Source organism: Leptopilina heterotoma, unplaced genomic scaffold, assembly GCF_015476425.1.
Source record: "Leptopilina heterotoma isolate Lh14 unplaced genomic scaffold, ASM1547642v1 Lhet_97, whole genome shotgun sequence".
Classification (NCBI taxonomy): domain Eukaryota; kingdom Metazoa; phylum Arthropoda; class Insecta; order Hymenoptera; family Figitidae; genus Leptopilina; species Leptopilina heterotoma.
In genome coordinates this window covers 2136772-2149151 of record NW_025111203.1, presented here as the reverse complement: position 1 = coordinate 2149151, position 12380 = coordinate 2136772, and the positions used below count along the sequence as shown (strand labels likewise).

General features: G+C 32.8%; 1 protein-coding gene across 1 annotated transcript; it reads right to left on the bottom strand.

Moving 5' to 3' along the window:
- Window positions 1-4200: 4200 nt before the first annotated feature.
- LOC122512272 lies at window positions 4201-11618 on the bottom strand. Its single transcript, XM_043628012.1, has 5 exons — window positions 11598-11618; window positions 10485-10556; window positions 5618-5754; window positions 4655-4787; window positions 4201-4293 (listed from the first exon to the last, which is right to left on the bottom strand). Exons 1-5 carry the CDS (start codon window positions 11616-11618, stop codon window positions 4240-4242), a joined length of 417 nt encoding a protein of 138 aa, XP_043483947.1. The 3' UTR covers window positions 4201-4239.
- Window positions 11619-12380: the final 762 nt, after the last annotated feature.

Here is a 12380-nt window from a genome sequence, read left to right as displayed (position 1 = left end):
CAAATTGCCGGGGCCGTTTTAGGCAAATTATCAATTTGCCTAAAAAGGCTTCGTCATTTCGCGAAATGCCTAGTCAATTCGAGAAATTGACTAAAGAATGGAGTGTATAGGTAGAGTTAACTTATTTTATTGTTTCGCAAATATAAAAAAGTAAAAAATTATTATTTGTTGCAACACGTCGAACTGTTATGGCATTTTGAGTTGCTCTCTCAACCGACCCCTGGCTTTGGGTGTGTCTTGGTTTTCCGTGGACAATTTTGAGTTCAGGCCATAATGATGCTAATTCTGTGATAATCTGATTCACAAATTCACGGCCATTATCAGACTGAAGGATAACAGGGGCACCGAAAGTGAGAAATATGTCTAACAGTTGATAAGCAATCTGTAAAATATAATATAATATAATATAATATAATATATATATTCTTAGGCATTTCGCAAAATGCCTGGTCTTCGGGTTTTGCCGGTAACATATATATATATATATATATATATATATATATATATATATATATATATATATATATATATATATATATATGGGACATTCCACGTCAACACGGACAGAGCTCTAAACAAAAATTGCTTTGATGGATTTAAACGTTCTAGGGCTTAAAAGATTTCTACGTTCATGTACTTTAAGATGCCGATGGGCGTTTTTTGCAAAATTCCATTTTCGATGCCAATAGAACTGTCAAAAGTCAAAAGGTCCGAAAATCTCAAAATACTTTTATGAATTAAAAGCAAAAAACGAGGTAAATTATTCTGTAACTCATTCTTTATCAGTTTTTAGGGTTCCCGAATATAAATCTAAAGTTTTTTTTTAAAAATCCAAAATGGCGAATTCAATATGGCGGACAAAATTCAAATTTGATCGGATTCGATTAAAACTTGTTACTCGGGGGTTTTTAGGGTCGCTGATTACGAATCTGAAGTCACTTTTTAAAAATTCAAAATGGCGGATCCAATATGGCGGAAAAAATTTTCAAATTTGATCCGATTCCCTTAAAACGTGTTACTCGGGGGCTTTTGGGGTTGCAGATTATGAATATGAAGTTACTTTGTGTTTGAGACTTCAAATTCATAATTAGATACGCTAAAAACCACCGAGTAACACTTTTTAATTAAATTTGATCAAATTAAAAAATTTGATCCGACATTTTTTGAATTTCTACAAAGTAACTTCATATTCATAATCTGCGACCCCAAAAGCCCCCGAGTAACACGTTTTAAGGGAATCGGATCAAATTTAAAAATTTTTTCCGCCATATTGGATCCGCCATTTTGAATTTTTAAAAAGTGACTTCAGATTCGTAATCAGCGACCCTAAAAACCCCCGAGTAACAAGTTTTAATCGAATCTGATCAAATTTGAATTTTGTCCGCCATATTGAATTCGCCATTTTGGATTTTAAAAAAAAACTTTAGATTTATATTCGGGAACCCTAAAAACTGATAAAGAATGAGTTACAGAATAATTTACCTCGTTTTTTGCTTTTAATTCATAAAAGTATTTTGAGATTTTTGGACCTTTTGACTTTTGACAGTTCTATTGGCATCGAAAATGGAATTTTGCAAAAAACGCCCATCGGCATCTTAAAGTACATGAACGTAGAAATCTTTTAAGCCCTAGAACGTTTAAATCCATCAAAGCAATTTTTGTTTAGAGCTCTGTCCGTGTTGACGTGGAATGTCCCATATATATATTATATATTTCTGTGCCTGTTAATGTTATAAAAGTTTAGAAATGCTAATTTCTTTAGTCCAGGAGCTAGCGACCAAAATAACTATCTCATTTCATACCGGCTGAAAATTTGAGTATAGATTACTGAAGACATGTAAATAACAGAAACCCACGTCTGGCAGGCCGGCGCTGGGGCAAGGGGCGGCGGCAGGGGGGCGCATAGGTGAAAAATAATGTAAAATTTCCTCATTTCATACCGATTAAAAACCTTCATAACTCAAAAGCTTACACCTACACGAGTGTAAAAATGTGCGTCTGGCAGTTCTGGGGTGGGGCAAAGTACGTCCGGAAAAGGGTTGAACACGTAAAAAATCAAAAAATTTTTGATTTCATACCGATTAAAACCTTTAGAAATCGAAAGTTTACATTCAAACAAGTGTAAAAATACACGTCTGGCAGTTCTGGGGTGGGGCGAAGTACGTCTGGCAGCCCTTCGAAGATGTAGATTTTTACATTTGTTTAAATGTAAGCTTTCGATATATGATGGTTTTAATCGGTATATGAAATGAGAAAATTTTACATTATTTTTCACCTATTCGCCCCCTGCCGCCGCCCCTTGGCCTAGCGCCGGCCTGCCAGACGTGGGTTTCTGTTATTTACATGTCTTCAGTAATCTATACTCAAATTTTCAGCCGGTATGAAATGAGATAGTTGTTTTGGTCGCTAGCTCCCGGACTATATGCTTTTTCTTTAAATTCAAAAGTTTAATTACATCGAAATATATTTATTATTTTAATGAATATAAAGACCGACTTTTCAGCTTTAACTTTGCAGCGGTTCCTCTTATACAATTCCACATAAAAGTAGTGTAATTGTTAACGTATATCACTTAATCGCAGCTTTAGATATGTAGTTAGATATTTTTAAAACAGTATGTAGGCGATTACGTTTATTAATATTAGATAGAGTTATATAATACAATGTAATTTGTTAATAATTTTTTAGTTTTCTTATTATTACCTACTTGTAGTGGTCCGACTTTGGGATAAGTTGTCGGGACAACCATCCTCGTCAATGGAAGATGTACCGTTATCATTAGTCTAAGAATTCAGAGAAAAAGTTTTTCGTTTTTATTTCTCATCTGCAAGTCTTTTTCTCAGATTTATCTTCACTGTCAGCTTCCCTACCTTGAAATTTTTGTTGGGATTTTCTTTTTCTTCTTCCCTGCATGAGCTCTTTGCGTAATAAATCTGCACTAAGGGTATGAAACTAGGTGAATTCCATCTTAGCACAATTATGGAATTGTGCTATTGACCATTATGTAATTTGTTACAAACAAATTATTAATTTAAACGTTAACATTCATAAATTTCCATAAAATTTATTACTGAGGGGTTTTTTGGGGTTGCGGGTTTCGAATCTGATGTCAGTTTTTCAAAATTTCAAATTGCAGACAAATTATAAAATAAATGTTATGAAATTCAATAATTACAATTCACAATATTAAATTAAATAGTAGATATTAAATTATGACTTTATTCGAGAGATCACTAAACTTTCAACAAAAACAACTCACGTTGCTGATACACGAGGTAATAAATTTACTGATTCTAATTTCAAACATCTTCCAAATTTTCAGGTACTTGTTTTTAAGATTTTGAATTATTTTTTCCGTCTATTGGATCTGTCATTTTGAATGACCTCGGAAATCCCCAAGTAATGAAAGTTATAGAAATCTATACATTATTTTGGGAGTAATTGTTAATTTGCTTTTCACGACCTGGGTCATACTAATAACATACTTTTCTAAAGATAAAAAGCCTAAATTTTCTCCATATTCTTTCTTCGTTTGTAGAACTACTCAAACAAGAAAGTATTGAATATCAAGCTTAAGCGAAAATTATAACGCAAATATTAACTTGACATGTTTAGACAATATTCATAATTCATGGTAAGAAAATAGAATTTGCTGTAACCTTTTAATACGATTTTAACGCGAAACCGTATTGAGCTTAGTTACTACCAAATTCCTTCTCGTAAACGGCATTTTTATACTTTAGGATATGCTGGAAGTAATTAAGTTACTCTTTTCGATTCCACATTCCATATTTAACAGTCCAATTTCATTTTCCTCCTTTCGATTCCACATTTTACATTCTGATGTCACAGTCCGATTTTACATGCCACATTCTGATTCCAAATTTAACATACCAATTCTACCAGGTTCTATTAAAACGAAATTTATTAACCTAGTTGATGGGTATGATGCAAGTAAATGCATCTTTTTCTAATCAATGGGGTTAGAAAAGGATACCTTGTGCTTCCAGCGCTAACAGCACCAACCTCGAAAAGGCCCTAAAGCTGTCAGATAAATCCAACAGAACAAAGTCATGCAAATTAGCAGATATTTATTTTCTGTCTTTTATTATGCTTCTTTTTGAAGCTACTTCAAAACTGATACATAAGATATTTGTCATTTTAAATATTTTGCATACTACTGAAGACTAAGGAAAGACCGTTTGAATATTTCATTCAGCATCTCATAGAAATCCAATTTTATTCTCGGACAGACATTAATACAGTAAAGTAAGACATTGATGTTTGGAGAATCTTAAAAAATGTTATTAAAATTATTTTTATATTTAATTAATTAACTGATGAATTTAATTTTAATTTGACCTCACTAAGTTCATATTTTTACTTTCTACAACTAAACAAAATCGAATTAGTAGAGGTGTGCAAAAAGCTCGAATAGCCAAGCCGAAATTTTTTTTAGGTGAGCAGCGTTCGAACGCAAGCATGTAAACACAGCCTTGGTCTTTAATTTCAAACATTATTTCAATTTACTACTTATAACATATGCGGCAAGTATTTGAATGTTCTCGACTCGACAAAGGATCAAGTTTCGAGATTTTTGCAAACCTCTGCTGATTAGTATTACTAGATTACATTAATATTAAATTTTCTCTACCCTTGTAAAAAATTGAAAAGAAAGTATAAATATTCTTCCAACGACAAATGTAGTAGGTCTAACTCCTCTTTCCATTATAATGAGTAATAGTTTTTTTGTTTCACTTGATAAAGAATACCAATTTGACTGATATCTGACAAAAAATATTTCTTTAATTCAAACAATTTTGTTAGATGAACATCATATGCATGAACATAACGTCGGAGCTACTGCAATACGGCGTTTTCGCAATTTCTTTAAGGGCAATATTGCATAACAAATTATTCAAAAATTAACCTTTAAGGAATTTGCGAACTAATTGCAGTAGCTCCAACTGTAATAATCTTTATTACTGACATATGTGACGCTCTACGATGAAAGTGAACTATCTTCCAAATAACATTAAGTGCAGTCTTCCGTGCGCTGTACACGAAGGCTGAGTCTTCTTTTTTGGAGCGTCACATATGTAAAGATCAAAATTTCAAATTATATTTTTACAAAAATTACATAGACAAAACATTAAACTCTATTCTTCCCAACACCATAATACACCACACCGACCATACAATTTCTCTTCTAAATTAGCAATTGGTAAACTAAGCTTGGTGTGGGAATCCCTACATAAGCCTCTGCATTGACTCGCATAGAGATCGTTCATTTCAACATTTTCTTAGAAACGTTTAATGTAGTACAAAATTTGCTAGAACATTAAACGTTTTAAAATGTTAATTTGGCAGACATGAAACGTGAAAGAAACGTTCTTTATATAAATTGTACAAATCTATATGTAATAAAATATTCTTTATATAAATGTTCTTTGCCAAGTGGAATAATATTGCACTGACCCGACGATGACTTCTCCCGTAATTCAAATTATTTATGTTCAAATCTGTAATCTTTGTAAACTATAATTTAATGTTTTGATCTTGACTAGTAAATTTTCTAATTAAAATATACGTTGTAACAAAGAATCGCAAGTCATACATGCAGCTCGAAAAGTTAATACTGTTATCCAGTAAATGCTGAGTTGGTAAAGTTAAAAGGAAAATATGAAACACTTGACATGCAGCGTACACTCCAAATCTTAGACCAGCCTCGGGGTTCTTAGCACTTAGAACATACTAATTCATTGGATAAAATTAAAAAGTAAGATAATATTTTTTCAAGTATTACAAATTGCAGATTCGATCGAGGTGAAAATGATTCTTCCATAATTCGTCCAACTTTAAGCAGAAATTTGTACAGATGTTAAACGCAATTTTCTATGGGAAATATTGCTTGTTTCATTCAAAAAAAGGAAGATTCACAGCATATTTAGAAAACACGTAAGTTTCAGAGACAATGCAAAACGGACGTAACTCCCTTGATCGTATTTCATTAATATATATATATACTGTAAATCTTGCTTGCATGTATTACTGATTTCGAATTAAGAACGAATCATTTTTACTTACACTGAGAAAATAATCTATTTAATATAAAACTAATTTCCTTTTGAAATGTCCTTTATTATTGCTTAAAAGAATCTTTCAAATTAAAAACAACTTGACGTTTATTGATAAAACAAATTAATTACATGAAATTTTTAGGAATAAGTATGTGAGATAAAGTACGTGAGAATGATGAACTTAATTCACTTAAAATAAAAGGATTCCTTCAAAGTTAAATAGATTCTTTTGTCAACGACTATTTAACCTTTTGCGGCATAGTGGTAACCCAGATTACCACCTTTTATATTGAGAAAATATCTGTTTATATACAGTCTTGTTCAAGTAAAATTCAAAAATCTTTGTTTATTAATAATCAAAACATTGTTAAATGTCGAAAAATTTATAGCGAATGAGGTTACGTGCGAAATTATAAACAACTAGGGGAGAGTGGTCCTAAGTTGGCCGTGGGCCTAAGTTGGCCACCCTGCATTTCTCAGAGATGGTATACTGGACGAATCTATAATTTTGTGGTATGATATATTGATAAACCATGATATAATTTATGGACCTAATTATAATCTAAGATTCTTCTACGCATTGTGAGGACAATAATATTGTTTTTGACCAAAAGAATTTGATTTTTCTTGTTTTTTCGAGAGCAGCTACAAGAGATAAATAATTAAAAATTTCTAAATAAGTGTGTGCGCTAGTTCCTTTATTTAATGTTGTAATAAGAGGTTCTGTTGATTTTTTAAATAAATTTTTTTTATTAGCGTAATAATTTAAAACTTGTAAAAATCTACAGTGGTCCTAAGTTGGCCACCTATTGTTTTTGTTTGTTTTTATTTATGTTTTATTTCTTTTTTGTGTTTTTTATCACGAGAAAGACCGTAAAAGTGTAACGTAGGAATTAAACAACCCAGTAAAAAAAGAAGTATTGAGTGGAGCGTTTAGGAATTGAGTGAAGCTCTGAGCCAGTACGGATTTAAGTAAAAACCGTATTGGGACGTCTGACTCAATCTTTTTTTCATCCGCCGAATACGGTCTTATTTTAGCATTAAAATTAAAATCACAAGACCAGAGTACAGATTATAAATTGAAAGCACAATTGTCCTGGAATGTAAAAATGCCGATTTCGATAAGAAGCAGTGAATATTTGTTAAAAATTGGTAAAAGCAAAGTTTGATAAGCGCGACTGAATTTACCATGTGAATAAATGAAGTGGTATAAGTTTAAATGGACGAAATGGACTGAAAGAAATCTACTGTTACCGACAGAAAGTTCCTAGAGAATTGTGGTAAATTCAACAAAACAATGAAATTTCATTGTTTAACAATTCTCTAGGAACTTTCTGTCGGTAACAGTAGATTTCTTTTCGTCCATTTAAACTTATACCACTTCATTTATTCACATGGTAAATTCAGTCGCGCTTGTCAAACTTTGCTTTTACCAATTTTTAACAAATATTCACTGCTTCTTATCGAAATCGGCATTTTCACATTCCAGGACAATTGTGCTTTCAATTTATAATGTGTACTCTGGTCATGTGATTTTAATTTTAATGCTAAAATAAGACAGTATTCGGCGGATGAAAAAAAGATTGAGTCAAACGTCCCAATACGATTTTTACTCGAATCCGTATTGGCTCAGAACTTCACTCAATTCCTAAACGCTCCACTCAATACTTCTTTTTTTACTGGGAAAGACAAAAAACAAAAAAAATGGTTTAAAAAACATTAGAAAAAACGTAGTACAAAAACGCCTGTCTCTACAGCCATCCACCACTGTAAATAAATGAAATAAAATATTGCTTCATTTTCTAAACAAAAATAGTTAAATAATGCGTTTTTATTCTCCTAAATGTATCAAATTTTTAAAATTTCTGCGTAATTGAAAAGAATATGCATTTCTTCCTTATACTCAAGCGAAAAAAAGTGGTGGCCAACTTAGGACCAGGGGGTGGCCAACTTAGGACCGCTATTTCTGAAATGTCCAAAATGCATCTTTTCACTATTTATTGTATTAAGACTACAAAAGCTATTCTATAACGTTCTAAATCCCACAAAATTATAGCAAAACGGTCTCTAAACACTAATATATACTTGCCGAAGTGATTAAATTTCATTTTGTTACTATTTTCGACCAATTTGCTTAGGCGGCCAACTTAGGACCACTCTCCCCTATAAATAAATAAATTTAAGAACAAAAAAATTTTTTTTTTAAATTCAATCGACATTGATTGAAAGTCTTCACTCGGGGGTTTTTGGGGTCGCTGATTACGAATCTAAAGTCCGTTTTCCAAAATTCAAGATGGCGGATCCAATATGGCGGACGAATTTTTTTAGAATTGATCGAAATCGCTTGAAAGTCGTTACTCGGGGGTTTTCGGGGTCGCTGATTACAAATCTGAAGTCCGTTTCCCAAAATTCAAAATGGCGAATCCAATATGGCGGACATATTTTTTAAAAAGTGATTTGATTTGCTTGAAAATAGTTACTTGGGGGTTTTCGAGGTCGCTGATCACGAAACTGAAGTCCGTTCTTAAAAATTCCAAATGGCGGATCCAATATGGCGGACGAATTTTTTAGAATTGATCAAAATCGCTTGAAAATAGTTACACGGGGGTTTTCGAGGTCGCTGATCACGAATCTCAAGTCCGTTTTCCAAAATTCAAAATGGTGGATCAATATGGCGAAAGAATTTTTTTAGAATTGATCGAAATCGCTTGAAAGTCGTTACTCGGGGGTTTTCGGGGTCGCTGATTTCGAATCTGAAATTACTTTCAATAAATAAACGTTAAATTATTAAATAATTGTACCGTCGGCATTTGCGTTACCTGATGTACACTGCGGGGAGGTTGCACGTTCGGGATTTGTACATCGTTTAGCCCTGAAAAGGGCAGTTTGGTAAATACTGTTCAAAACTTTATAATAATCAAATTGAGCTGTTTATTTCCTAATAAAATTAACTAATTAATTAAAATCAGCGGATTTTAATTGCTATTATAAAGTTTTGATGTGTCTTGCTTTGAACAATTGAATTTTATTTTCAGCAGTGGTAAGCAGCGAAGCAATTCGCTTTCAGTAAAATTCATTTGCTTGAGTCCAGTTAGTATTTTAGTTTCTTTGAACTTTTAACAGTGTTTTGTTTATTGTTTGTTATAATCAACGTAAATATGCGTTTAGTCAAATATTGCTGATTTATAACTTGTCTTTTTTGCGCTTGTCATTTGTTTCGTCAAACTATGGATAGTATTTTGTTTATTGTTTGTTACCATCACCGTAGGTATGCGGTCAGTCAAATAATGCTGAATTAGAATTTGTCTTTCTTACGCTACGTTTAGAAGATGCATTGGTAGGACACAAACTACCAAGTTCAACTAGGAAGAAACGTAAATTAAGTACAATCTCTTCTTACAAACCAAAAGTGTCAGAGGAAAAAAGAAAAAGTCAATCAGCTCATATGCCTAAAATTATCGCTTGACCTAGACGCTGCGCTCATTGCAGTACTAAAGCCGACCAAAAGCGAACATCATGGATGTGTAAAACTTGCAATGTACCACTCTGCCTGTTTCCCACAAGAAATTGCTTCGCTGCTTACCACTGCTAAAAAAAAAATTCACTTGATCAAAGCAAGAGACATCAAAAACTTTATAATAGCAATTAAAATCCGCTAATTTTAATTAATTAGTTAATTTTATTAGGAAATAAACAGCTCAATTTGATTATTATAAAGTTTTGAACAGTATTTACCAAACTGCCCTTTTCAGGGCTAAACGATGTACAAATCCCGATCGTGCAACCTCCCCGCGGTGTACATCGGGTAACGAAAATGCCGACGGTACAATTATTCAATAATTTAACGATTATTTATTGAAAGTAATTTCAGATTCGTAATCAGCGACCCCGAAAACCCCCGAGTAACGACTTTCAAGCGATTTCGATCAATTCTAAAAAAATTCGTCCGCCATATTGGATCCGCCATTTTGAATTTTGGAAAACGGACTTCAGATTCGTGATCAGCGACCCCAAAAACCCCCAAGTAATGATTTTCAAACGATTTCGATCAATTCTAAAAAATTTCGTCCGCCATATTGGATCCGCCATTTTGAATTTTGGAAAACGGACTTCAGATTCGTGATCAGCGACCCCGAAAACCCCCGAGTAACTATTTTTAAGCGATTTCGATCAATTCTAAAAAAATTCGTCCGCCATATTGGATCCGCCATCTTGAATTTTGGAAAACGGACTTCAGATTCGTAATCAGCGACCCTGAAAACCCTCATAAGCAATTAAGCATTTGTGATTTTTAAATTAATGTTATAATGTTATGCATGCCGCAAAGGGTTAAAATTATGACGTATAAGTAATTGCAAGTGTTCTTATGGCTCCTCCTTTATTCTTAAATTTGACTGTACTTACCTGAACTCCTGTGATACTTAAGTCTACAACACTGAGTGCAAATACTAAAAGATAAGCAGTTGAAAAACAATCCTGAATATCATTGACAAATCTTGAAAATTAAAACTTGTTAATATAAATGAAATGGTAGCGGTATCAGTTGCCCACATTTCAACTACATACAGAAAAACTGCATACATTAAAGTGCACACAGGAAAACTGCATAAAAACAAATTTACAAGTTGATGGTTCAACCCTATAACGCCCAAATGTGCTGATTTTTAACTTCGGTTTCAAGCTCATAATATTAAAAGGAAAAAATTATTAAAAATTCTACAAGGACATATCCATACGTTTTTAGGGTCGCTCTTTCGAATGGCATGATCAAAATTTCCAAAAAGTGACGTTTAACCCTTATTTTTTTAAAAATACTAAAAAAATACAAGATTTTGAAAAGTAAATTTTTTTCAGATCCAATTTTAGTTGTCATATTTTGGTATTTTTTAATTCAAAATGGCGCCTAAAAATAAACAATTTTCCAAAATTTAACACAGGATGGATACAATTTTCAAAAGTTCATGAAATCGCTTGAAATTTGTTACTCGGGTGTTTTTGGGGTCGCTGATTATACAAATATAAAGTCAAATTTAAAAAATTTAAAATGGCGGCTCCAATATGGCGGACGACAATATTAAAACTTCATATATTGGCTTCAAATTTGTTACTCGGGGGTTTTCGGTATTGCTGATTACGAATCTGAAGTCAGATGGATATGGGGTTTTTTTTAAATACTTGTACATCAATGGACTGTAATCAGGTCTTTCGGTTTTACAAATAAATTAGTTTATTTAAAGTTGTTTGCTTATTTAACAAAAAAATCAAGAAAGCGGGTAATTATTTTTCCAAAATGGCACAGAAAATTCAAAAGTAAATATTTGTCTTTATCGAACGATCAGATTTTAGTCCTTTGTATATAAAATCATCAGAACAAAGTGTGATAAATAGATTTTTTGAAAGTTGAGAAAATGGTACTTAAAAATAGTCTTTTTTCAATGGAATTTTACAACTGCTCATGCCTCCTGAACAAGGAATTAAAATCATGATCTGCCTCAGAAAAAATATCATCGGACTTACACTCAGATTTAGCATCGCCATCATGCAAGTAAGATTCGCCAGAATTATTAGCGGATGAAATTATGTTAGCATTAATATATTTAGTAGAGTTGTGCAAAAAGCTCGAAGCTCGAGGCTCGATCGAGCTTTTTCGAGCTTTTCATTTTTCGAGCCGAGCCGAGCCTAATCAGTTCGAGCTCGAGCCGAGTTCAAGCCGAGCCGAGCTGTGTAAAAAGCTCGAATAGTTTCGAGTACTCGAGTTAATTCGAGTACTCGAATTTTTCGAGCACTCGAGGGAATTCGAGTACTCGATTTTTTTCGAGCTCTGAGTAAATTCGAGTTCTAGAGAAAATTCATAGAATTTTCGCATTTATTATATTTAGCAAATAGAAATATTGATTCAGTAATTCAAATAAATTCGAAATTTTTAACTTATTAATAGTTTTTTTAGTAAGTCAAAAGCTCGAATCCATTCGAGTACTCGAATTCACTCGAGTGCTCGAATTTAATCGAGTACTCGAATTTTTTGAGTACTCGAAGTCACTCGAGTACTCGTAAATTTCGAGTACTCGATACATCGAGCCGGCTTGGGCTCGGCTCGGCTCGAAAAAATTTCGGCTCGGCTCGGCTCGACTTTTCGAGCTTTTTGCACATCTCTAATATTTAGTCGTCTGCCATTTAAAATTTTTAAAATCTAACTTCAGATTCGGAATCAGCGACTTCGAAAACCTCCCGAGTAACACATTTGAAGCAAATAAATGAAGTTTTAATATTGTCGTCCGCCATATTAGATCCGCCATTTTT

Bases quoted from the DNA above. Each gene is read 5' to 3' on its own strand.
- LOC122512272 (XM_043628012.1), bottom strand. From the start codon at position 11,618: ATGGCGATGCTAAATCTGAGT. The intron at 10,557-11,597 runs GTAAGTCCGATG...AATGATATTCAG, and splicing joins TGGCGATGCTAAATCTGAGT to GATTGTTTTTCAACTGCTTA. The intron at 4,788-5,617 runs GTATGACTTGCG...ATTTTTTGTCAG, and splicing joins ATTAACTTTTCGAGCTGCAT to ATATCAGTCAAATTGGTATT.